Genomic DNA, 25676 nt, shown 5'->3' with positions numbered 1-25676 from the left:
TTCTCCCATGGACTTCTCTGTAGCTTCCTCTAGCAATCAACCCTCCCACTCCCAGGCAGAATCGGTCATTTCTTAATCTGCTTTTCCATCTCCCTTTAGTCATAGCTATAGCACTCATCACATTGTATTTGTTATTTGTTGTCTGTCTTCCCAGCTAAGCAGAGACCATATATTTTCACTTTTGTATCCCCAGCTTCTGGCACAGTACTGGCACATAATGGACCCTCAGTCCATTGAGTAGAAGTTAACTGAATAGAAATTTGGCAGAGTCTGAGCCAGATCGGGAAAGACCTTAAATGCCAGGCTAAGGAGTTAAAACTTGACCCTGAGGTTGGTGAGGAGCCATGGAAGATTTTTGAGCAGAGATGTAACATGATCTTGTTGTAAGTTCTTCCAGTGTCAAGTGCTCTTGGCAATACCAGGAGGGGCATTAAGGTGCCCTGTTTCTACCCTGGTATGTGAGGGCTGGGACTCTGACTCTGACCGTGTTAACCTCACCCTCCTCTGAACCTCTTCCGTTCTGTTCTCAGTCCCTCTGTTCGCACTTACTTAAATGCTCCTTGACTTCAAGTGTTGCTGTATCATTGGTTTGTCTCATCTCCCTGTTAAGAGGGTAAGCCCTCCATTTGTGTGTGTACAGTACGCACATTTTCCTTGCTGTACGCCCCCTTCTCCTGAACGTGAAATGAAGCATGTAGTAGGTCTTTCAGTAAGTGCTTGTTCAACTGAAATTGAATAGAACTCTCTGGGGATATAAAATTTAGCACAACTGAAAAAAAAAATAGTCCAGCTAATCCCTGGAGTGAATCATCTACATGTGGCCCAGTGGAAATGAGGGTGATTCTCTGTAGTTCAGATGTATGGATTGTTCACCGATATATTATCCATTAGAAATTTTCTGCTATTGGGATCTATAGTCAAGAATAGAGGTGAATTGAGAACTAAAAACTGATTAACTTACAAGTATTCAAACTATGTTGCACTAAGAGTTACATAGAGAATTAATGAATGGAGCATTCCTGAATAGCTCGGTTTTTTGTTTGTTTGTTTGTTTGTTTTGTTTTTTGGAGGAAGGTAATTAGATTTTTATTTATTTATTGAAATGGGCGTACTGAGGAATTGAACCCAGAACCTCGCGCATGCCAAGCACGCACTCTACCACTAAGCTATGCCCTCCCCTGCTGAGTAGCTCTTGTTAGAATAATCATCTTGGCTAAGAGGCAGTTGACCCCTTATAAGCAAGCGTTTTAGTCTTTCCTATTTCTCCTGGTAACAAGCACAGGTTTTGGATTTTAGAATAACCCAGAACCAATCAGTAGCAGATACTAGAACATTTTGGTATAAAACAGAATTGCGTAAGAGCCATGAATTCTTAACTTCTTTAACTCTCAGAGTCAAGCTTAATATGCCAGGAAAAAGGCAATGGGACAGCTACCATGAATTGTTTCTATTGGCAGAAAAACAAGGAAGTGGAACGGTTTCCTCTGTAGGCACACACTTAACAAGCAGGTGCTTTTGTGAGCACCCCCTGGAATGGGAACTGGCAGGGCTTTTTTTGTGTGGCTGTTTATTAGCCAGATGTATATACTCATGTCATCATCACCCTAAACAACATATAGAACATTTCTGTCACCCTAGAATCACACCTCATGTTCTTTACAGTCAACCCCCACCCCCCCCAACCCAACCCAGGCGGCCTCTTATTGGATTTCTCTCACTGTAGATTCTAGAATTTCATGTAAATGGAATTATATATATAAGATGTACTTTCATGTCTATGCCAGTCACTTTCTGCCAGCAGTTTATTGAGTCTCTGCCACATTGTCAACCTACACTACTACCTCACGGCCCCCTCCCCATACACATGCACTCCTCCGCCTTCCTTAACTTCCCCATGAGTAAATTGGGTTTTTCACCAACTCTAGGAAGGTGTGGGTCCCAAGCCCATTTACTGCATTAACTTGAACTTCCTCCATCCTCTGACATTTCTAAATAAAACAGGTTTGGAACATGAAAGAGGCAGCAAATTAAATGCTATTTCTCCCCCATTTATGCCCCTAGAGGAGCCCTAATGACAAGATTATTCCCTCACTGCCACATGGGGCCTCATTGAGATAATAGGATTTGCAAGGAAACTATCTGGGAGACACAAGGCTGCTCCCCCTGCCCCCTATCCATTAAGTCAGGACTGAGGTTTCCTCTGTAAATCCTGAATGCATTAGTGGCATCTGGGCGAGGGTCAAATGTCAGATACTCTGCTGTGATGGGGGAGGACATCTGTGGCTAATTAGACCACTAATTGGCTAAACTGGGGATGGGGAAGGGCAGGCACTGCCCTCAGCTCTGCACCAATGGGAAGCCAGTTCCCTGTCCAGCCTCCAGCTCCCTGAAGGGGGATGAAAGACAATGAGAAGGTTTGTTTGCTGCAGAGGCAAGGCACTCTACCCCATCTCCCCCAGTTCAGCATAAGGCAGGATGTGGCTTTAGGAACTGGCCCTGCTTTAATCAGGAGAGTAAGAGGGAGCCAGTGACTAGATATCTACCTCTTCTGGCTCACTTTAGATTAATCCTTTGCTTTGGAGATAAGAGTTACACACCCACATAAACCCATCCTTTTTCTCTGCCTTGGGCTGACTTCTCTTTTTTAAAATGTATTTGTTTATTTAATTTGTTTATTTTTATTGAAGTTTAGTTGATTTACAATATTGAAATTTAGTTGATTTACAATTACAGTTTAGTTGTGTTAGTTTCTGGTGTATAGCATAGTGATTCACACACATATATATATTCTTTTTCATCATAGGTTATTACAGGCTATTGAATATAGCTCCTTGTGCCATACAGTAGGACCTTGTTGTTTATCTATTTTATATATAGTAGTTTGTATCTGCTAATCCCAAACTCCTAATTTATGCCCCCCCTTCCCCTTTGGTAACCATAAGTTTGTTTTCTACGTCTGAGTCTGTTTCTATTTTGTAAATAAGTTCATTTGTATCATTTTTTAGATTTCACATATAAGTGATACCATATGATAGTTGTCTTTGACTTATTTCACTTAATATGATAATCTCTAGGTCCATCCATGTTGCTTTATTTCTATATATATTTATGTAGACATATATATACACAATATATAGATAGATATAAATATATAGATATAGATAAATAAATATATATAGAGATATATTCTTTATCTAATCATCTGTCAGTGGACATTTAGGTTGCTTCCATGCCTTGGCTATTGTGAATAGTGCTGCTGTGAACATTGGGGTGCATGTATCTTTTCAAATTAGAGTTTTCCCCAGATATATGCCTGGGCTGATTTCTTGAGTGACCCTGTTTGAAGATGTTTAGAGGCCTCAATTAACACTCACATAGGTTGAATGGCATTTATTTATTGATCCACTTATTACTGCATTTGGAATACACTTAAATAGTGCCTGCCATATGCAAATTGCGGTGCTAAGAACCCTGGAGCTTCCAGAGATCAGTTAGAGGATCTTTGCTTACAAAGATCAGTGCTATGATCTTGCTTAGCTTATAATCGAGCAGGCTCGTGTAGGTTATAAGCATTAACTACTATATGAGGGGGGCTATGAGATGGCAAAAGATGGATACAAACAATGTTTCAGGAATTCCAAGATGGGAAACGTTTGTGGTTTAGAGAATCATGGAAAGCGTCATAGAGGAGGTGCCTTTTGAGCTGAACCTTATCAGGTGGGGAGAATTTCAATAGGTAGAGATGAGGTTGGAAACTTATTTGAGGAAAAGAACAAAAGTAAACATGAGGAGGGATTCCGTGGACATGTTTTTGGTGAGATGGTAGCATCCATGTTGTAGCATATTGTCTCTCTGAGGCAGGTGGCTTCCTGGCTGAGAACCTCACTTTCTCCTTGCTTTGCAGATCAATGAGCTGAGCAATGTCCCTGTCCCTGTCATGCTAATGCCAGATGACTTCAAAGCATACAGCAAGATCAAGGTGGACAATCATCTCTTCAATAAGTAAGTTGCCTACTGAGTGGGCACAGGTATTGTGGGCAATTCTCTCCCTTAAAGCAGAGAGCTTCTGAAACCTCTCCATGGTGGGGGCCAAGCCAGCACCTGGCAGGGTGTGAAGCGACACCTGGATCACAGCTGAAAAACCGGCTGGGAAAATGCATTCATTATATGCCTCTCCCCCTTGTGTTGTCCTGTCAACTCAGTCCTTTATCAGCCTACCTCCAGTGTCCCTCAGAGCACGTGGCTTGGCCCAGGGTGATTCATCTAGGGCCAGTTTAGGTAAAAGTGAGCTGCTTGGGAGTGGAGGTATCCAGTGTGAGGCTGACAGCAGTTGCCCTATCTTGATCTTAGTCTGAGGCAAGAAGCTGCCAGGCATGTTCTGGGGCCTGGGATGCAGCCAAGCTCCTTTATTTCCAGCTAGTGTGTGAACAACAGACTGAGCGTGGTGCCCAAGGGCGCTATCCAAAATCATTCTTCCCATTTTTGTTCACTGTGGCTTCTTGGATTAACATTGGTGTCTAAAGTTTGTCACAGGCTTTGACGGAGCACCCGTCTGACTGGCACAGTTCAGGGCCTGCTCTAAGCCCTCTAGGGACCTAGCTTTTTCATCCTTTGATGGGTCACCCCAGTAACTATTTGCTGCTCACACTCTCTTCCTTTCAACATTTGAATCTTGGTTCCACTCTCCATTGTCCCACAGTCCCCACCACCTCACCGGCTGGGCTCTGTCACCCTACCATTCCCAGACTGTTAGCCTGAAGGAGAAGCTTGATTTGAAAACATCCTTTAGTGGCCTCTCTCTGCCATAGTATGTAATAACAACATCGTATTCTAGAAGCCGCCTGTCTTCAGAGCTGCTGCTTGCGAAGTGGCACCTGTAGAAAAGAAAAGCTCTCCTGTGTTTTTTCCCTGTTCTCTCACTACTACTCACTTCTAACACCAAATGTGTGGGTTTTCCATACATCAAGCAGTTTTGTAGGACACCAGCTAAGTGTCTTACAATTCAATTCAGTTTTGACTCTGTTTACCAAGTTAGCATCACGTATCACAGGTTAAGGGCTGAGTCTCACAAGACTGCCCCCCTCCCCTTTCAGATACTGATCTCAAGTCCAGATTGTCACCTATGCTTCTGACCAACTTAGTATAGATTGGAGGTTCCCATGACCCTCCCTCTTGGGCTCGACTAATTTGTTCAAGTGGCTCACAGAACTCAGGAAAACAGTTTACTTACTAGATTGCCGGTTTATTATAAAAAGATGCAACTCAGAAACAGCCAGATGGAGAGAGGCAATAGGGCATGGTATGTGGGCAAGGGGCGGGTAGCTTCCATACCCTCTCCAGGCACCACCCGCCCCAGACCTCCACGTGTTCACCAACCTGGAACCTCCTGAACCCTATCCATTTGGATTTTTATGAGGGCTTCATTTTATGACAGCATGATTGACTAAGTCAGTGGCCATTGGTGATTGATTCAACCTCCAGCCCCTCTCCTCTCCCTGGAAGTCAGGGGGATGGGACTGAAAGCTCTGACCCTCTCGTCCTGGTTGGTTTGCCTGGCAAAGAGCACTCATCCTTAGAGGTTTTCCAAGTCACCTCATTAACATAAATTCAGGTATACTTGAAAGGAGCTTTGAAACATTGAAAGACACCTTTACTGCTCTCATCACTTAGGAAATTCCAAAGATTTTAGGAGCTCTGTACCAGAAACAGGAACCAAGACTACATATATATTTGTTATTATATCCAATATCACACCACCTAAGGAAGGAGGGGCAGCCCTAGGCTCTGAGGCAGGAAGTGGGGTTGTTTTGTGCCAGAGGGCAGAGCTCTGGAAGTGGACATTGTACCAGAGTCTTGACATCTTGGCCTAAAGCGGACATCCAGTATTTTTTTTGTTTTCTTCTTTCTTGATTCCTTTTGTCCTTTCAACAACTGTTTGCATCCTAGTTCTCAGACTGCAGTGCTATTTACTAGAAGACGGGGGTACATAGGCAGACCAGGCCCCTGCCTTCCTAAGAAGCCACTGCTTTTTATTTCCTTGAAGTCCACCATCCTAGAATAGTCAGAGGGACACAATCCCTTTTTTCCCCCAGTGTTACTGAGATATAATTGACATACAGCACTTTATAAGTTTAAAGTATACAGCATAATGACTTGACTTAATAAATCATGATATGATTACTACAGTAAGTTTAGTGAACATTCATCGTGTCACATAGATATAAAATTAAAGAAATAGAGAAAAAGTTTTTTCCTTGTGATGACAACAGAGGGACATAATTCTTTTTTTCTTTTTTTCTTAAAAAATTCTTTATTGCTAAAAAATTAAAACCATCTTCTGACCCTTCAGTGAGTCATAATCTTTTTGCTGGTGGAGGGTTTGAAATATTGTGAGAGTTACCAAAATGTGACACAGAGACACAAAGTGAGCAAATGCTGTTGGGCAGAGGGCCATGTTTCTGAAAGGGAGTTCCCAAGCAGGATGACTGTTGTCAAGGTGGAGGATTTGGAGGAGGCATCCCTTCAAGGTGATTCTCTTCTGTCCTTGGAGTCTGTGGATTGACTAAAGAGTGGGGAGGGTGAAGATTGGTGCCAGAAGCCAGCGAACAAGAGTTCGTGGAAAGATGGGATCCCAGTTAATTGACTGAGGACCTCTTCAATCTAAAGCACCCTCCCCTTCCATCCCAGTGGAAACCAAGGGCAGGGCTTCCTGGGTGTAACCATCTTCAGGGTGTTTTGATAGGAACATCCCCAGAGGAGAGGGACCCTTTGATGAGAAAGGCCTTTCCCTTCAGCAGTCACACTGACATTAGCCTCACAGCAGCTGCTCCTGTGCAGCCACCCACCTGTGGCTGCTACAGCACTTGGGAAGTGGGGCCGACACTCAGTCTCACTTCTTTGCAGGTAAGGTTTTTTCCCTTTAAAATCTTGTTGAAAGATAGCATACACTCAGAAAAAGTACACAGATCATAAGAATAGAGCTAGATTAATTTTTACAGTGTACACAAGGATTGTGAAGTTTTTAAAACCTTATCATGCTTAGAATCCCTGGAGTGTTTGTTAAAAATGCAGTTTTCCATTCAACAAAGCTGTATTGAGCACTCAGTGTGCCAGGCACTGTATAAGGTGCTGGTGCTTCCTTGGTGCCCTGGAGGAGCATATAGTCTGGAGGGGAAATAAACATGAAATACATGATTTCAGAACAATAGGAGAGATTTACAATACAGCAGGTAATTCTGATGTTCACCCTGGGTCAAAAACCCCTCTAGAAAGGAAGTTACAGGGAGGGGATAGCACCCAGGGCAGTTTCCACATTCTTCTTGTACGCCATGAAGCAGGTGGATTTGGAGCTAATGTTTGACCAAAAAAGGGGTAAACTTTGTGTAAATAATACCTCAAAAAATCTGAATTAAACAAACAAACAAAAAAATATAGATTTCCGGACGTAACCTTCAGAGTTTTGCGGGCTTAGCAACTTACATTTTAAGTACTGCAGATTGTTCAGATCCAGACGACCTGCGGACCACACTTTGAGAAGTCCTGTTGTATGAATTAAATGAGCAAGAGGTTTATAAAAACATGTCTCTGCTTTTCCCTAGAGAGAACCTCCCCAGTCGCTTTAAGTTTAAGGAGTACTGCCCCATGGTGTTTAGAAACCTTCGGGAGAGATTTGCGATCGATGATCAGGATTACCAGGTATGGGTTGTCTTTGCGAAATCGGAGGGGTTAGGGAATGGAGGGGAGGTCAGGAAGTCACAGGAACAAGTAGAGGAAAAACGTGTGTACCATTCTTGTGCTCATCTTCCTGTCACGTCTCACTCCAGCCCAGGCAGCCTTTTCCCCAGTGTTGGTGGGCTTTTGGAGGGGTGAGGGCCTTAGAAGTGCTTCTGATGGTGCCTCACAGGGTCCGGCTCCTTTCCCAGGGAGCAAGAGCAGTGGGAGGGAGAGGGGTCTACAGAAGCTGCTTCATTTCAGTCTGACATCCCCAGTCTGGGCTGAAGAACCCTTCTCCTCTGTAGTTTGACTTAAAAGAGAGAGAATTGTTGCCAGTGGGAGATGAGGCTTCTTAAAGCAGATAACACAAATTAGAAAAGGCAGACTTCAAGGGTCGTGTAACCTCTTGCCAGCTCTGAGTGCCGTCTCCTAAATTTGTCCCCTGTCCTGACATTGAGAGTGGGGGCTAAGCACTGCAGGGCAACTGCTCCCTTCGGGGGCAATCATGTGAGAGAGGCCTTTGGCCTGTTGGGAGGAATCAATCCCAATATCAGGGACGTTAAAGTCTGACTCATAGTCTGTGGCTTCTATTACTTCTCCCCCTCACACCTTTCTTGGATTTCTTTCCCTGGCCTAGTGGTGAAGGCGGGAGAATTTTCCACTTTCCTTGTGTAACAGTAAGAAATATAGCTGATTTTCAGTTGTATGTGGGGGAAAAAAGGAGTGTACAGCCTAGGGAAATGTAAAATGGATGCCCACATCTTGCAAAATACTGTAATTCCTCCCACCCCTTCCCAGGAAGTCTTTCACAGAGTAGTTCACGAGAAGCAGAATGGGCCCCCGGTGAGTCCATCCCCTCTGTCCTCCACTCTGGAGGACCTACTGAGGAGGAGGGGGAGGGAACATGAGAGGAGGAAGAGATGCCAGGGACTTGAACAGTCAGGAATGGCTGTATCTAAGAGGTGCTGGGAGGTCCTCCAGCCCCTCCTGTTGGGACCAACCCTGAACTAAATCATGACCTGATCAGAGCATGAGGTTTTCTGAAAACTTCGTGCCATTATTGCAACCTCAGTTTGCTCGAGTGTCTTCCTTCCACTGTGGCTCTTTCCTTTCCCCTTGGCCATCTAACCACATCCTCTCAGTGTCAGCATGTTTTCTCTAATAGCCTTGTGGGCAAATGATTGTGCTCAAGACTGCAATGGGGCCGGGAGGATGGTGTTCGGGGAGGGGGCTCTGTGCTCTTAGACTCCCAGTGATTTAGAGAGTCAGGAAACGCTGCCTGGAAATGAGGCAGGGATAGAACCATACTTGTCAGTCCTCTCTGCCTTCTGACCTCCTGAAGGTCTTTTCCCGGCAGCTGCCTGGTGAACACAGCCCTTTGGTTGACTCATACCTTCCCTACTCCCTCCCCCTTAAGGCTTCCCCTTGCCTTCTAGTCCTAATGGGAGTGGGGCCTCGAGGAGGAGCCGAGATAGAACTAGAAAAGCTCCCCAGATCTGCCTCAGAGCTCTGCAAAGACAGGCAGGAGTCTGAGGTGAGGGGAAGGCGAGGGCAGAGGTGTTGGGCAGAGCAGTGAGGACCAACTTCCTGCTTTGAGAAGCATCAGGGTACATACAGGAAATAAAGAGGACTGTGTCCATTCCTTCTTTGTGCTAGACTTCTTTTCTTTGTTACTCGAAGACACTGGGGAAGTCATCTCTTGTCTGCCTGCTTGTGTTCTAGGTGAGGACACTCAGGAGTGGAGAAGTTTAGTGGCTCACCCAAGGTCATATTACATGTGAGCATCAGGATAAGAAGCCAGGCCCCTACCATCCGAGGCTGAGTTTTAGTTTATAGAGTAGCTCTCTGGGATCAGAGTGAAAGGAAATGGTTCACAGTCAGTCCTCTAGCCATCCCAGTCAAGGATTAGGAGCAGGTGGTAAGGAACAACTCTTGTCTCTCTTGAGGAAGATTTTTGGGAGAGATGTGAACTTTCATTAGAAAAGAGGTGGGGTAAGGTCCATCATTCTTAGTGTTGTTGGCTTTAGAACAGTCTGGCCCATGAGAGAAGACTCAGTAAAAGTCAGAGTCCTTGTTCCCCTCCCAAGGCCAGCCCGCTTTTGTCTCGGTCCCTCAGAATTCAGTGACGCGCAGTGCCCCCATCAACAGCGACAGCCAGGGCCGATGTGGCACACGTTTCCTCACCACCTATGACCGGCGCTTCGTGATCAAGACTGTGTCAAGTGAGGATGTGGCTGAGATGCACAACATCTTAAAGAAATACCACCAGGTATGGTGAGTCCTGAGCCTGGACAGCAGAGGATGGGCTGGAGGAGGGAGAAAAGAGAGGTCCTTGGGGAGGGCTCTGTCCTCTCTGGTAATGACAGATGCCGCCTGAGAACCAGGCACTTGCCCTCTCCCAGGGCCATGTTTCTGTGAGGTGAAATGCCTACTTGAGAAAAAGAAAAAAGAAATGAAGGCATGTCATGGACACAGTCCCAGCTGAACAGCTGTTTCTCATCAGAGTTGGGACGTTTTTGCACTCTGGCACCTGCCTCATTTCTTCTAAAAGAGGTCCTGTCTGCTCAGCAGGGCTGCTGCTTTTCCTGTTCCACCCTCCTCTCCTCTGAAGCCTAACAGGGAGTGCCTGTCCTCAGCCTGCCTGGGTCTTCAGGGAAAGCTGGCTTCTCTCTGGGCACCTAAGAAGTGGTGAAAGGGACTTGCAGTGTTTGGGGAGTTAGAGCTGAAGACGTGGGGCATGGTGTGGGTGAGAGCTCTGGGGAAGGAGTCATTCTGTTTTCCCAGACGGCCGCATCATAGTCCTGCCTTTGCATCCCCTTTCTGCCCTTAGGCGTTCCCATTTCAGGCCGGCAGAGGAGATGCAAGGCCTAGATCAGCGATTTTCCCTCAAAATCCTAATAATATTAAGGTGAAGGGGCTCTGCACTGCCTGCCCAGCCTCTCAGCTCTGGGCGGCTGTTGTCTATTGTGAGTCTGAGGAACCCCATGACTTCACAAAATACAATTTGAAAACCAATAGTCTAGAGGCTAGAATCCCAGGGAACATTTCAGCCTGGGGAGAGCCCTGCCCATCCTGGCACCTTCATACGTTCCTTTCCTCCCTTCCTTTCTAGTTTATAGTGGAGTGTCATGGCAATACCCTTCTGCCACAGTTCCTGGGCATGTACCGCCTGACCGTGGATGGCGTGGAAACCTACATGGTGGTCACCAGGAATGTGTTCAGCCATCGGCTCACTGTACACCGCAAGTATGACCTCAAGGTAAGAGGTTCTATGTTTCCCAGCTCTGTGGCTGCCTTTTCTCTGAGGCTTGGAGAGGCTATAACTCTAATTTCCACATAATGGGAGTAAGTGGAGCAAATGTTTTGGCATGGACAAATGACTCGAGAGTTGATATGCCTAATTCTTGTGGGCTAAAGGCTGTCTGAAGTCCAGGTGACAGTGACAAGAGGTTATTTAAACCCCAGATGTAACAACTGATGTTCTTCAACTCCTGTCAGGGGGATGTGTGCACCGAAGGCAGCAGTATGGGAACAGGCTGTGCTGACGCACGCACCCTGGCAGCTTTCCAGGCCACGTGGACTGACAGCACAAGCGCATTTCTAGACACTGAAGAGAACACATTAGTTGAAACTAGCACAACATCATAAATCAGTGATACTTCAATTAAAAAAAAAACAAAAACACATTGGTGCCTGTGAATTACAGCAACCACAGCTCTCCACTGCTCCTTGAACCTGGTTTCCTGACCCCTGTTACCTTGTACCGCTCCCCCTGTCTCTGTTGCAGCTACACTGGTTTCCTTTCCATTTGTGCAGTGCCTGCGCGCTCCGCCTCCCCAGGATCCCACACAGGCTGCCTGCAATCCCTTCCCTGCCTGTTTCTCCACCTCCGCCTTCCCCCACCTAATTCCTTCCTACTTAGCCTTGCGAGCTCAGCTCAAATATCACCTCTTCTAAGAAGCAGGCTTTGGTTACTGCCCGTTTCCAGTCCAGACCCTGCCTCTGTGCTACATGCTCTCAGAGTGTCCCGTCTTCTCCCCTGTACCACTTTGCATCTTTGTAATTAATGGATTAATTAATCGTGTAGCTACTGTGTAATGTCTAGCTTCCCTGATAGAAGGAAAGTTCCTTAAGGGCAGGGGCTGAGTCTCTCCTGTTTCCTGAGCATGTGTCTGGTATAGGCAGATCTTTATAAGCAGTCTGTGACAGTGGAAGGGAACAAGTAGCTGCCTCCTGGCCCCTCTAGGAGTCTAACCAGCCTCCTTGAATTCAACTGCTGCCTCGCCCCAAAGACTGGTGCATGTTTTTTCACTCAACGGAATTTGCCTCAGCTGGACTTCTGATGGCTCTTATCCTTTCAGGGTTCTACTGTCGCCAGAGAAGCAAGTGACAAGGAGAAGGTATGCTGGGACCTGAGCTGATCAGTTGTGTTATGGGTCACAAGGAATCGGAAAAACCTTCTGTCGGCCCGCTTGTCCCCGTCTCCACCATCACCCCAGCCCAATTCCTAGACTCGCAGACATGCTCTGTGTCACTAAGCACCTGCCTTTCCTCATCCTTGGCCTAGGCCTTGGTCTCCAGCCTTTTACCTCTGCCCTTGCTGGGTTCTTCATAGTCCTGGAGGCCTGGCAGTTTCTTTCATACAGTCCAGCCTGAATAAGTGAGTCATCCAGGCTCAGCAGGAAGTCCTTTGGTCAGTCCTCAGTGTCTGATATGTGCCACATGTTTGCCATCCCTGCCTGCCTGAAGCCTGAGTCTGTAGACTCCTAGACTAAGCTCCTGATCTGGCAGGTTGGCTAAGGACCCTTTCCTTTCCTGTACCATTGCCCTCAGCAGAGGACTTCTTGGGGTGAATAACCTAACATGGCTATTGCTCTTCCAGGCCAAGGACTTGCCAACATTCAAAGACAATGACTTCCTCAACGAAGGACAGAAACTTCACGTGGGAGAGGAGAGTAAAAAGAACTTCCTGGAAAAACTGAAACGGGATGTAGAGGTACGTATTAATCCTTGTTTTTGCTTTGCTTGAGCAGCGCTCCCTCTTGTCCCCAGAGCAGGAGCCTCTTTAACATTAACGAAAATTGAATTCATTACTTTCCAGGAGTGTAGACAAAAGAGAAGATAGTGATTTGAGCAGTGTGGGTAGTTATTTGTATCAAAGCTATAGCAAATGAACATTCATTTTGAGGGGACACAGTTTGTGCAAGTAGAACCTTTGTAACTCAGTTTGGAATGCTTTTCCTAATCTCTTCACTAATCTGTTTCAACCTCTTTTTCAAACCTCTTCAAACTTCCTTTCTTGTAGTATCCCCATGGTGGAGGGGGCATCCAGCTGTCAGAATGACAGGAAGCTATTAAGATCCACCAACCGTGCCTTTCTCTAGGTCTGATTCTCCTCTTACCTAGCAACTTTATGGTTGAAATGGGACTCCCTGTGGAGAATTCCTCCAGGGGAGACAGGTGCTAAATAATGAATGTGATATCTGGACCACTTAATAACTCAGTGTCTCCTTTTTTAATAAGTTGGGGAGCCTGCTCATTAAAACCAAACACTATAGATTTTAAAAAATGTTTTACTATTTTTTTTATTGTGATAACATATGCATAACATAAAATTCACCATCTTAACCATTTTTAAGTTTAGTGGCATTAAGTGCATTTATGCTGTTGTGCAGCCATCACCACCATCCATCTCCAGAACTTTTTCATCTTCCCAAACTAAAACTCTGTACCCAAGAAACACTGATTCCTCATTCCCCCTTTCCCCTTGCCTTTGGCAACCACCATTTACTTCATGTCTCCATGAAATTGACTACTCTAGGACCCTCATGTAAGTGGATCATACAGTATTTGTCCTTGTGTCTGGCTTATTTTACTTACCATAAAGTCTTCAAGGTTCATTCATGTTGTACTGTGTGTTAGAATGTCCTTCCTTTTTGAGGCTGAATAATATTCCATTGCATGTATGTGTATACCACATTTGATCCTCCATTGATTCCTCCATCAATGGACACTTGGTACATTAGTTAAGATTCTCCAGAGAAACAGAATAGGGTGTAGATAGTTAGATAGATAGATGTTTATTATAAGGAATTGACTCACAATTATGGAGGCTGGCAAGTCCCAAGATCTACAGTTGGCAAGCTAGAGACCCAAGAGCTAATGTAGTTTTAGTCCAGAGGCCAGCAGGCTTGGACCCAGGAAGAACTGATGTTTCAGTCTGCATCTGAAGAGAGGAAGAAACTAAAGTCTTAGCTCAGAGGCAGTTAGGCAAGAGGAATTAGCTATTTATTTATGTATTTGGTTTTTTTTATATATATATACTTTTTTTATTGAATTATAGTCATTTTACAATGTGTCAAATTCCAGTGTAGAGCACAATTTTTCACTTATACATGAACATACATACATTCATTGTCACATTCTCTTTCGCTGTGATCCACAAGATCCTGTACGTACTTCCCTATGCTACACAGTACAATCTTGTTTATCTATTCTACATTTTGAAATCCCAGTCCCTTCCCACCCCCCATTTATGTATTTGTAAATTAAAAAAATTTTAAGGATTTATTACTTGCAGCAAGTAGGGAGAATACCAGGGAGCTTTCCCAAAAGAGTACTTCAGGAGGAGTTCCCTTTTACTTGCAGGAAGATCGGTGCTTTTGTTCTATTCAAGCCTTCAACTGATTGGATGAGGCCCACCCACACTAGGGAGGACAACCTGCTTTACTCACTTTACCAATTCACATGTTAATCTCATCTATAAACAGTATCACAGACAATAATATTTGACCAAATTCTGGACACTCAGTAGCCCAGTCAAGTTGATACATAAAATTAACCATCACACTTGGATTGCTTTATTGTGAGTAATGCTGCTGTGAACATGGGTTTTATAAAATTCTTTTTGCCAGGAAGCTTTTCCTTAACCACCTCCTATTATGTTTCTGCCTTTATTCTGACATTCAGTTTGTCCAGAGTCTTTCTCTTGCCTTTTCTACTTTTCTCCCTGTTCTGACCTCGAAGAAGAATTTAAGGCAGTTTATACAGTTCCTGTGTTTTCACCTGCATGTTGCATTATAAATGTTTGCAGGCAGATAGGAGGGGGTGTGGTTCATGGACTCTCTCCCCTCTGGGACTCTGGCCCCTTCTGCCTTGGCCTTGAGAGGGCCTTGTGCAGAGGTGCTTGCAGTGGTGCCCCTCACCTTTCCCTGTGGAGAAGATTCTGCTGATCTCCTATAATTGAGACTTCTTGTGCTTTTAGTTGTCTTCTGGGCCAGTGTATGAAGCCGCTCTGGTCATATTATGATTCTCCTCATAGTTCTGTAGTCACAGAACTGTAGTCACAGTGGTCAGTCAGACAGTTTCCTGGTGCTGCAGGCTCATTTCTGACCATGGTAGAATGGCTGGCACATGGCTAATGGTGCCTGCTGGCTAGTTCACAGAGGATCTGGGCCAATGACTCTGGCCTCATCTTAGATAAACTGGAATGCCAGCTGGCCATTTGTATCCTGTATCATTCTCATGCTCTTTATCCTTCTCCAAGTCATGGGGTCCAAGATCAGAAGACTTAGGCACCATCCTGCTCACAACACTCATTACATGGATGAGAAAACAGGCTTGGCGAGGGAAGCCACACAGTGTAAGGGTGGCCCCAGCATTCTCCCCGTACACCACACGGCCTCTTTTGACCTTTAGGAAAGAAGTTGAGGATGTTGGTTGGTTCTGACTACCATTATTATGTTGTGTTCCCTTTTCTTTTTCTGCACATTTTTATCCTAATTAGGTAAAGAAGCCAAATTGCATAGGTTTTCAAACTTTGTGACCACAGCTCGAGGTATATTTTACCAGGCAACCCAATACACACACACACACACACACACACACACACACACACACACACACACACACACACACAGAGTATCTTTCCTTACTTCATGTTATGTACTCTGATATTTTCTATTCTATTTTATGGTATTTAATAATAATAATTTAAAAAATCCTAGTCCCAGCCCACTAAATTGGATTTAGGACTCAACAATCATTTGAGATGCATGGTTTGAAAGATACTGCTATGTTACATCCGTCTCTCCAGTCTCTTGTGCTGTGCAGCATTCCATTATTTCTTTCCTCAAACTTGCCATGGTCTCCTCTTTTTTTTTTTAATTTTTAAAACATTTTTATTGAAGTATAGTTGATTTATAATGTTTCAGATGTACAGGAAAGTGATTTAGTTTTATATATATATACACACACAACATATACATTCTTTTCCAGATTCTTTTTTTTAAGGAAGTTTTAATGCTGAGCATACACTCTACCACTGAGTTATACCCACCACCCCCAGATTCTTTTCCATTATAGGTTATTACAAGATATTGAATATAGTTCCCTGTGCTTTATGAAGGTCCTTATTGTTTATCTATTTTCTATATAGTAGTTTGTATCTTTTAACCCCAAATTCTAATTTATCCCTCCTACCTCACCCCTTTGGTAACCATAAGTTTGTTTGTATGTCTATGAGTCTGTAGATTCTATATATAAGTGATACTTGTCTTTCTCTAAGTTACTTCACTGAGTGTGATCATCTCTAGGTCCATCCATGTTACTGCAAATGGCATTTCATTTTTTAATGGCTGAGTAATATTCCATTGTGTATATATACCACATCTTTATCCATTCATCCATCTGTGGACATTTAAGTTGTTTCCATGTCTTAGCTATTGTAATAGTGCTGTTATGAACATTGAGGTGCATGTATCTTTTCTAATTAGTTTTCGTATTTTCTAGATATATGCCCAGGACAGGGATTGCTGGATCATGTTGTAACTCTATATTTAATTTTTTAAGGACTCTCCTTACTGTTTTCTATAGTGGCTGCACCAACTTACATTCTCTCCAGCAGTGTAGGAGGGTTCCCTTTTCTTCACATCCTTTCTAGCATTTATTATTTGTAGACTTTTAGATGATGGCCATTCTGACCAACATGAGATGATACCTCTTATTTTTGATTGGCATTTCTCTAATAATTAGCAACATTGAGCATCTTTTCATGTGCCTGTTTGCCATCTGTATGTCTTCTTTGGAGAAATGTCTATATAAATCTTCTGCCATTTTTTGATTGGTTTTTTTTTTTAACATTTTTTATTGATTTATAATCATTTTACAATGTTGTGTCAAATTCCAGTGTTCAGCACAATTTTTCAGTCATACATGGACATATACACACTCATTGTCACATTTTTTTCTCTGTGAGCTACCATAACATTTTGTGTATATTTCCCTGTGCTATACAGTATAATCTTGTTTATCTATTCTACAATTTTGAAATCCCAGTCTATCCCTTCCCACCCTCCGCCCCCCTGGCAACCACAAGTCTGTATTCTCTGTCTATGAGTCTATTTCTGTCCTGTATTTATGCTTTGTTTTTGTTTGTCTGTTTGTTTGTTTTTTAGATTCCACATATGAGTGATCTCATATGGTATTTTTCTTTCTCTTTCTGGCTTACTTCACTTAGAATGACATTCTCCAGGAGCATCCATGTTGCTGCAAATGGCGTTATGTTGTCGGTTTTTATGGCTGAGTACTATTCCATTGTATAAATATACCACATCTTCTTTATCCAGTCACCTGTTGATGGACATTTAGGCTGTTTCCATGTTTTGGCTATTGTAAATAGTGCTGCTATGAACACTGGGGTGCAGGTGTCATCCTGAAGTAGGATTCCTTCTGGATACAAGATACAATAAACCTCCTAGAGGAAAACATAGGCAAAACATTTTCTGACATACATTTCAAAAATTTTCTCCTAGTAGAAATAAAAGCAAGAATAAACAAATGGGACCTAATGAAACTTACAAGCTTCTGCACAGCAAAGGAAACCATAAGTAAAACAAGAAAACAACCTATGGAATGGGAGAAAATTTTTGCAAATGAAACCGACAAAGGCTTGATCTCCAGAATATATAAGCAGCTCATACGAATCAATAAGAAAAAAAATAAATAACCCAATCCAAAAATGGGCAGAAGACCTAAACAAGCAGTTCTCCAAGGAAGACATACAAATGATCAAAAGGCACATGAAAAAATACTCAATATCACTAATTATCAGAGAAATGCAAATCAAAACTACAATGAGGTATCACCTCACACCAGTCAGAATAGCCGTCATTCAAAAATCCACAAATGACAAATGCTGGAGAGGCTGTGGAGAAAGGGGAATCCTCCTACACTGCTGGTGGGAATGCAGTTTGGTGCAGTCAGTATGGAAAACAGTGTGGAGATTCCTCAAAAGACTAGGAATAGACTTATAGACTTACAGTATGACCCAGGAATCCCACTCCTGGGCTTGTATCCAGAAGGGTGGTTTGTTTTTTATATTGAGCTGTATAAGCTGTTTGTATATTTTAGAAATTAATCTCTTATCAGTCACATTATTTGAAAATATTTTCTCCCATTCTGTAGGTTGTCTTTTTATTTATGGTCTCCTTTGCTGTGCAAAAGCTTTTAAATTTAATTAGGTCTCCGCTTGTTTATTTTTGCTTTTGTTTCCATTACTTTAGGACATGGATCCAAAAAAATATTGCTGTGATTTATGTCAGACTGTTGTCTATGTTTTCCTCTAGGGGTTTTATAGTATCTGGTCTTACATTTAGGTCTTTAATCCATTCTGAGTTTACTTTTGCTTATGGTGGTAGAGAATGTTCTAATTTCATACTTTTACATGTAGCTGTCCAGTTTTCCCAGCACTGCTTATTGAAAAGACTATCTTTTCTCCATTATATATTCTTGTCTCCTTTGTAGATTAATTGACCCATAAGTGCATGGGTTTATTTCTGGGCTTTTATACTGTTCCATTGATCTGTGTGTCTGTTTCTGTGCCAGTACCATACTGTTCTGATTACTGTAGCTTTGTAGTATAGTCTGAAGTCAGAGAGCATGATTCTTCCAGCTCCATTCTTCTTTCTCAAGTTTGTTTTGGCTAGCCATGTCCTCTTTTGATCCCAGATGGAATGGCATGTTTCCTCTTCCTGCAGTGTGCCTTCTACTTTTACTCCCAACCTCTGCCTGCCTGACTCCTCTTCATCCATGAGGCTCAGTTTCAACTCCTTTCCTCATGGAGGCCTTCCCCCTGCTGCTTTGGACTCCCACAGCTTCTTGCCCTTGTGGAATGACTGTCTTTTCCATTAGACATCAAGTTCATTGAGGGCAGACTCTACTGTCTTATTCAGAATGGGAGAATTGAGTTGAAAGGAATGCACTTTCTCCTCTTTCCAGATACCACTCTGCCTCTCCAGATGTCCCATGTAACCTCTTCCTTCCACCTCTCCTTCCCCCATCTCCCTAGTTCCTGGCCCAGCTGAAGATCATGGACTACAGCCTGCTGGTGGGCATCCACGATGTGGACCGGGCAGAGCAGGAGGAGATGGAGGTGGAGGAGCGGGCAGAGGATGAGGAGTGTGAGAACGACGGGGTGGGCGGCAACCTGCTCTGCTCCTACGGCACACCTCCTGACAGCCCGGGCAACCTCCTCAGCTTTCCCCGGTTCTTCGGGCCTGGCGAGTTTGATCCCTCTGTTGATGTCTATGCCATGAAAAGCCATGAAAGTAAGTAGGAGCCTGCACCTGTACCTCCCCCTTCAGGCCTGTTGTGTAGATGACCCATAGGTGTCTGGGCTTCCACCTTATTAACTGTTGACTTTGGCCTCTTTCTGGCTCCAGGCTGCCATCCTGGGTCACTACCGGTCACTCTGTCTTCTGGGGCCCTAGGATCCTTCTCTGTCAGGCCTTCTTTCACTCTTCGCTTGTCCTGCATAGCTGAGGCGTTGTTGAGCTCTGGTTCATGGGGTGGACAAAACCTCATAAATAGTCTCATGTCAATCCCACAGGGTAGCTGTGAAGATCAAATTAAGTAAGAGCTATGAAAGCTTCTAAGAAGGACTCCACTGGCCATCCCTTTTCTCAGATTCCAAATGATAGGGATGAATCTGGATGTCATATCTGAGGAGTTATGGACCCAGCTGCTTTCTGGTCTTCTGCCTGCCTCTTCTTTCCTGCTTCCTCTCCTCATTCAGGTGCCCCCAAGAAGGAAGTTTATTTCATGGCCATCATTGATATACTCACGCCATATGATGCTAAGAAGAAAGCTGCACATGCTGCCAAAACAGTGAAACATGGGGTGAGTTCTCCCTGTCTCCATCGAGGCCTGGGGGGTGGGCTCTCAGACCCCCAAGGAGGCCTCTTGCTCTAAGGAAACACCCTCCTGCCCCCTCCCCCCAGGACAGGGAACAGGAAGGGCAGCCTGCCTGGTTGCTTTGTGTCCCCTCTTCACCGTCTACAGCATATCCCCTCCCTGCGGCTGGCTGATATGCCCAACTTGTTTTTCGCCTAGTTCTCTGGCTCCTTTCCCCAGGGCTGCTGGGCATATTGTGCGTCTTGTTGACCGCTGGTAATAGCTCTGTTTACATGCCCACACTGCTCCCCAGGGGCCTGTTTCCCCATGGACTACAAACTACTGTTCTCCAAACAGGGGCCCCACAGAGATCTGGAGCTTCTCTGCCACCTCCCCCACTGCCTTGTCCTCCTTCAGTGGGTACAGCCCTGAGGGTTGTGAATCAGAGGAGTGGGGCCAGGGCAATTTTGAGACATGGGAACCGTTTCTCAAAGTGGCCTGCCCAGTTGGGGGCGGTGGGTAGTATTTAGCTCTTATGCGGAACCAGAGGTTCCTGAATACCCAGACCCCTCCCAGGTGCAGCCTCCTGATGGAGACCAAGGAGCTCGACCTGAGTTGGCTTCTGTATATTACAGGCGGGGGCCGAGATCTCGACTGTGAACCCTGAACAGTACTCCAAACGCTTCAACGAGTTCATGTCCAACATCCTGACGTAGTTACCCTCTACCGTCAGCCAGAGCCAGAGTGCTGGATGTGGGGTCGGGGATTGGAAGAGGGAGAGGGTGTATTTGGGCTAGATGGGAGGGTGGGGAGCAGAGTGGGGGTAGGGAAGGGCTTTAGCAATGAGACTGCAGCCTGTGACACTGAAAGAGACCCTCGCTGGGGAGGAGGGGATGTGCTGTGTGTGCGTGCTCACAGGATGTAGCCTCACCTTCTGCTTACCCTTGATTTCTTCCCCCCTCATTTACCCAGGTTAAAAAAGGAGTTTCCTTTTTGTTACCTTGTAACCTTTTAAGATACCTTGAGGGTAGAGATGACTTTGTGGGCTTATTTGGGTTTTGTTTTTGAAATTTCATTGCTCCAGATTTGCTATTTATAATGATGTCTGTCACCTTATCCACCCTCCCCATCCCTGCCCTGCCGTCAGTTCCCTTCAATTAAAGAAGCACTCATAGACCCAGCCAAGGGTCCTCTCAGAGCAAAGCGCTCTGATACCAGAGGAGAGGCGGTTAGACCGCCTCAGCCCTGCTGCATTTGATCTAGTCTGGATTTAATTTTTTTATTTCATGGAGTATCGTGCACAGCTTCCTTCACCTTTCCGCCTTGGATCCAAGTGAAATGTTACATGATTCCTCCATGTAAATGCTGTCCCTCCTGAAGGAACACTCCAGATCAACATCAGGCATCTTGGATCAGAATCACAGATCTTAGACGGGAGTGAGTTCATCCTCATGGATGGTAAGGGTTCGGTGGGGGCTGGTGGGCTCTCAGACAGCTGGTTCTCAGAGAACCCCATGACCATCACCCAAGCCCCTGGGCTCTCGGTCCCTGGAGTTCAGATTTCACCATAAAGCCTGTTGCTCACTGAGTCAAGAGGAACTAGAAATCACCTTTCGATATAACACGACCCTCGTGCTTAAATGGCTGATGAGTATCAAGTGAAGTCTTGTGCCCTCCATCCATTTACTTCCTTCTAACCTTCTCCCAGGCACTCTCACTTATCAGTGAGCTTTTAGGTGGGGGCAGATCTCCACGTGCCTGGGCTGCTCCTTGCAGAGATACCTCTTCAAGCCCCAGGGCTACCATGTAGGTTATCTGACTCCCTGTGCCTGTGGTTTGTCACCTGGATGGTTGTGGCCAGCATACCTTGGAGTGTGGCACCCAAGCCTGAGCCACTTGAGGATATGACCCAGGAGCTCCAGTGTGGAGGCTTGATGTGGGGTTCCACCTGGCCCCAACTTCAGAGCTGTTTCTCCTTGATGCCCGCCTCTAGACTTTTAGCAGCTCAGCCACCCACAGGCCTCCTCTGGAGTGGCATCCTGCAGCTTCCTACAGGATCTCTACTCACCTTCTGAGCCTGCTACCCAGGTCTCAGAACTGAGCCTCAGAATTGTGCCCCTCTGTGATGCCATCAGAGCAGTCTGGTCTGGCTAGGAGAGAAAACAACCCTGTGCTGGGGGAGGTACATTCCTGCATCTTCTCACCTCACCAGGAACTGGGGATTTGGGATGAGATACGGTAAAACTTGTAGATAACTCCACAGATTGAAAGAAAGTTTGTGGAACCATTTTGAATGAGTAGATTGGTTTCCTTGGCTTCCTCCAAACCTGGCCAAGCTCAGCTTCTGGAGCAGGAACGAGCACCGTCTCTGTGCCTAGCCGACAGCATTTAGGTCAGGGAGGCCGCATTCTTGGACTCCACTGGGGCTGTTGGAACCCTTCTGGAAGAGGCAGACTGGGGCCAAATAACTGCCCTGGCCCCAGGAAGGGGCTGTAGGAAGTTCTGAACGTCAGCAGCAAGACTGCGAAGTGACTTGGGGAAGAACTTGGAACCAAGTGACTCATGAAGAAAACACATTTGACTTAAGAAGGGATTAGTAGGAATGATGTTTGGACTTGATTTCCTCATCTCCTGATCAAGAATGAAAATTTGGATCTGCTCCTAGTCAGGCCCAGCATCTCCGAAGCTTGGCAGGTTGTCCCCCAACGGCCTCCACAGCCTTGGGCTCCCATCGGCTTCCTGCATTTGGTCTGCTGATCGTGTTGCCATAACGTGTACGAAAAGTGTAACCAGTCGTGTCAGTTAAAGGTGAGCTACCAGATATCTAACTTCTTTAACATTGAGTTTTTGTGGGGTGTTTTTTTTTGTACATTGTTTACATTTTGAGAGATAGCATTCTATTTTAAATGCTCTTTTTGTTTTTCTGACAGTATTGTTGACCGAGTCGAAACATTTGAGCAGTGGTTTGGAGGATTTTAAATTTTTTTTAAAGGTCATTCTCTGTGCTATCGGCAAAACCTTGGGTTTGGTCCTCTAATTCCTTTGGCATTCAGATGTTTAAAAGCTATTTATCTTGGTTTATACAAGTTTTTTCTTTTTTTTTTTGTAACGATGAAGATATTATATTTGGTTTGCAGTCTGAATGTAGAGGAAGTGAAGTGATCCCCAAACTTGTCTGCCCCTACTCTTCTCCAAGCCCCACTCTTCCCTCGCTGGGCAGTAGAAGGCATCCAAGGGGAGGTGACTACCCTCCCCATCACTCTTTGGAGCCATGAAGAAAAGCTGAAAGGTCTTATGGCATCCCAGAATAATTTGGGGTCTCCCAAGAACAAAGATAATAAGAATGGGATGTGGCTGACTAGGTGAGGCCTGGTTAGGGATAAGGACAGGATTCCCCTCTGTTCTCTCCCTCTACCATTTAACCAGTCACAGCTTCTCCTGTCCTGCCCCTCTAATTCTGAAAGTGTGGCTGAGAAAACTCTAGTCTCCCAGGTCTCCCCACCAAAGGGAGGGGTTCTCTGAAAATTCCGCTTAGACCACTAGCAGGCCTCTGGCCCTTGTTCCTATTAATGAACCACTGAGTCTTGGTCCCCCAGTGCAAGCTCCTTCCCTGTGCCCTGCAGTTTGGGGGTTACGGGGCAGGTTAGGAAGCCAGCAGCTCCAGGAGCACAGACCGAAGCAGTGCTTGATCTCTCCTTATCTAGCTCAGGGGTTACGGGTCTGTGGCATGTGCTACGAGTCGCCCCTTGGCTTTTCTCAGTGGCACACCCTAGGTTCCCACCACAGGCAGCTCGTCCTCCCTTCTCCCTCTTCCTACTTTTGTTTCTCTTGCCTGTGCTTTAGACCTCAAACAGGTCCCCTGGTAGTGCTCAGGACTCACTCCTGCCCTACCAAGTTTCCCCTCTTCACAGTCTGCCAGGGCCTGCCCCGGGGAGGTGGACCAAAGACCCAGGACTTTTCTCAGTAGCCAATCCCACCCCCGTAATTGTCTTTTTACCAATTCAGGTAGGGAGAAAAATACAGCAATCCCCAGCATTTGAGCTACTCAAGTGTTAGGGGCCAGAAGGGACACTGTGTTTAAACTACCCTTAGAGCTCTGGCCTTAGACCTGTGGCTCCCCCAGTTCCAGGGACCTCACTTCTTTCTGGCAGAAATGTGGGGAGGGGGATCCAGCCTGAGCACAGGAATCAAAGGGAAAACATTCAAACTGCCCCCAACTTTACCAGCCATCTGCAGGGGGCTATGACATAGCCCTAGCCTTCTGAAACGTGCCACTTAGGGAGAGTGTCTCCAAAGGGAAGAGAATTGCCTGTCCCCAGCGAGTTGTGCCGAGATCCTTTGGAGGCTGGGGAGGAAACTTCCAGAGAAGCCCCTTCCCCTTGCTCAGAGCCATTTTGTGAGGAAGTGGGAACCAACAACCTTTGGGGGAAGGCCTGGTGCTGCTCAGCACACTCAAGCATCAGGTCAGATATTGTAATCAAAAAATGTGAATAAAGTTTAGATTCAGCTTTTGGGGGAGCAGGATAAACTACCACCCCACCATATGTGTGTGACTTCTCAATTTCCCACTGCAATTTCCATTTTTTAAATAGGAATTTTCAACCCCCTGTGCTTGTCTAACGTCTGCTCGGAACAATTCGAGACCTCGTTACTGTTTTAAAATGCATGCATGTTAAGATGAATCTCCAACCCGAGGAAAAAAAATAAAACTCAAAAAAGCTTTGTGTATATACCTGTTATGTGTGAGTCCTTTGGAAATGAGCCTTTTATTTATCCTTTTCATAATTAAAAGGTTTGGGTCCCAGTTTCAAAGGCTGCCTGGGCTAAGTCAGGGTATGGCTTGAGTTTGGAGAAAGACGTCAGTGACTTCGGTCACCCACTTTCAGGCGCAGTCGCTAAGCAGTGGTTAAGAGCACAGGCACCAGGGCCTGTCAGCCGTCACTCCCGTGCTCGCTGGGGAGCAGACAAACCGGCCCTCCCTTCTCCAGCTGCATAGAACCAACAACACTTGCCAGAAGCCACACACCTGCCCCAGATCTCCCTTGACTAGCTATGTGGCTGACTTAACAAGACACCTCTGTGTGCCTCAGGTTCTCCATCTAAACTCTTTTAGATTAAAATCTGGTGGTTCTCAAAGTGTGGTTCTGGACTAGCAGCATCAGCAGCATGTGGGAATCAAATTCTCCAGTCCCTCTGCAGGCCTGAATCAGAAACTGTTTTAACAAGCCCTCCAGGTGATTCTGATGGAGCCTAAAGTTTAGGAACTGCTTGCTAATCAGGGCATCTAGGTTGCAAGCTGGAATCATTTGGGGAGCTTTTGGAAAAATAGGTGCCCAGGCCCCTTTAAAAGGCCAGATAAATCAGAATCTTGAGGGATGGGATCTAAATACCTGTGTTTTAGAAGCTCCCTAGGTGACTAATGTGCAGCCACGGTTAAAAAACACTGATGTACAAGGAAATTACTTGTGGATACTTGGCCAAATTTCTGTCTGAAAAAATGAAAGAAGATTTAAGGGTTTTACAAGAATTGAATAAAAAGGATTGGCTTTGGAGTCAAATGGAACACGGGTTTACATCTTTGCCCTACCACCTATTAAAGTGGCCATGGGCAAGTTATTTAACTACCATTAAACAAGGATGTCAATTACTTTAAGTCAACATGATTAAATTCTAGAATGTGTAAAGCACTTTGTGCTGCGCTAGCACATAGCAGGCAGCCAACAAGTGATCTGTAGATATTATCCCTGCGCATGGGCCGGCAGAGCATGCTGCAAGTCAAGAAGAAAACCTGA

The 25676-nt window shown here is 45.2% G+C and overlaps 1 protein-coding gene across 1 annotated transcript in view; it reads left to right on the top strand.

Moving 5' to 3' along the window:
* PIP4K2B (phosphatidylinositol-5-phosphate 4-kinase type 2 beta) overlaps window positions 1–24612 on the top strand; it is a 35450-nt gene extending 10838 nt beyond the window's left edge. The window contains exons 2-10 of the mRNA XM_032457896.1: window positions 3905–4002; window positions 7599–7695; window positions 9830–9982; window positions 10826–10972; window positions 12075–12113; window positions 12596–12709; window positions 19061–19319; window positions 19787–19890; window positions 20520–24612. Coding sequence (XP_032313787.1) covers window positions 3905–4002; window positions 7599–7695; window positions 9830–9982; window positions 10826–10972; window positions 12075–12113; window positions 12596–12709; window positions 19061–19319; window positions 19787–19890; window positions 20520–20600 — 1092 coding nt within the window. The 3' untranslated portion in view covers window positions 20601–24612. The remainder of the gene's footprint in view (window positions 1–3904; window positions 4003–7598; window positions 7696–9829; window positions 9983–10825; window positions 10973–12074; window positions 12114–12595; window positions 12710–19060; window positions 19320–19786; window positions 19891–20519) is intronic.
* Window positions 24613–25676: the final 1064 nt, after the last annotated feature.

The sequence above is a fragment of the Camelus ferus genome, chromosome 16 (assembly GCF_009834535.1).
Source record: "Camelus ferus isolate YT-003-E chromosome 16, BCGSAC_Cfer_1.0, whole genome shotgun sequence".
Taxonomy (NCBI): domain Eukaryota; kingdom Metazoa; phylum Chordata; class Mammalia; order Artiodactyla; family Camelidae; genus Camelus; species Camelus ferus.
The sequence above is the reverse complement of the archived record's forward strand: the minus strand, read 5'-3'. Positions and strand labels throughout refer to the sequence as shown.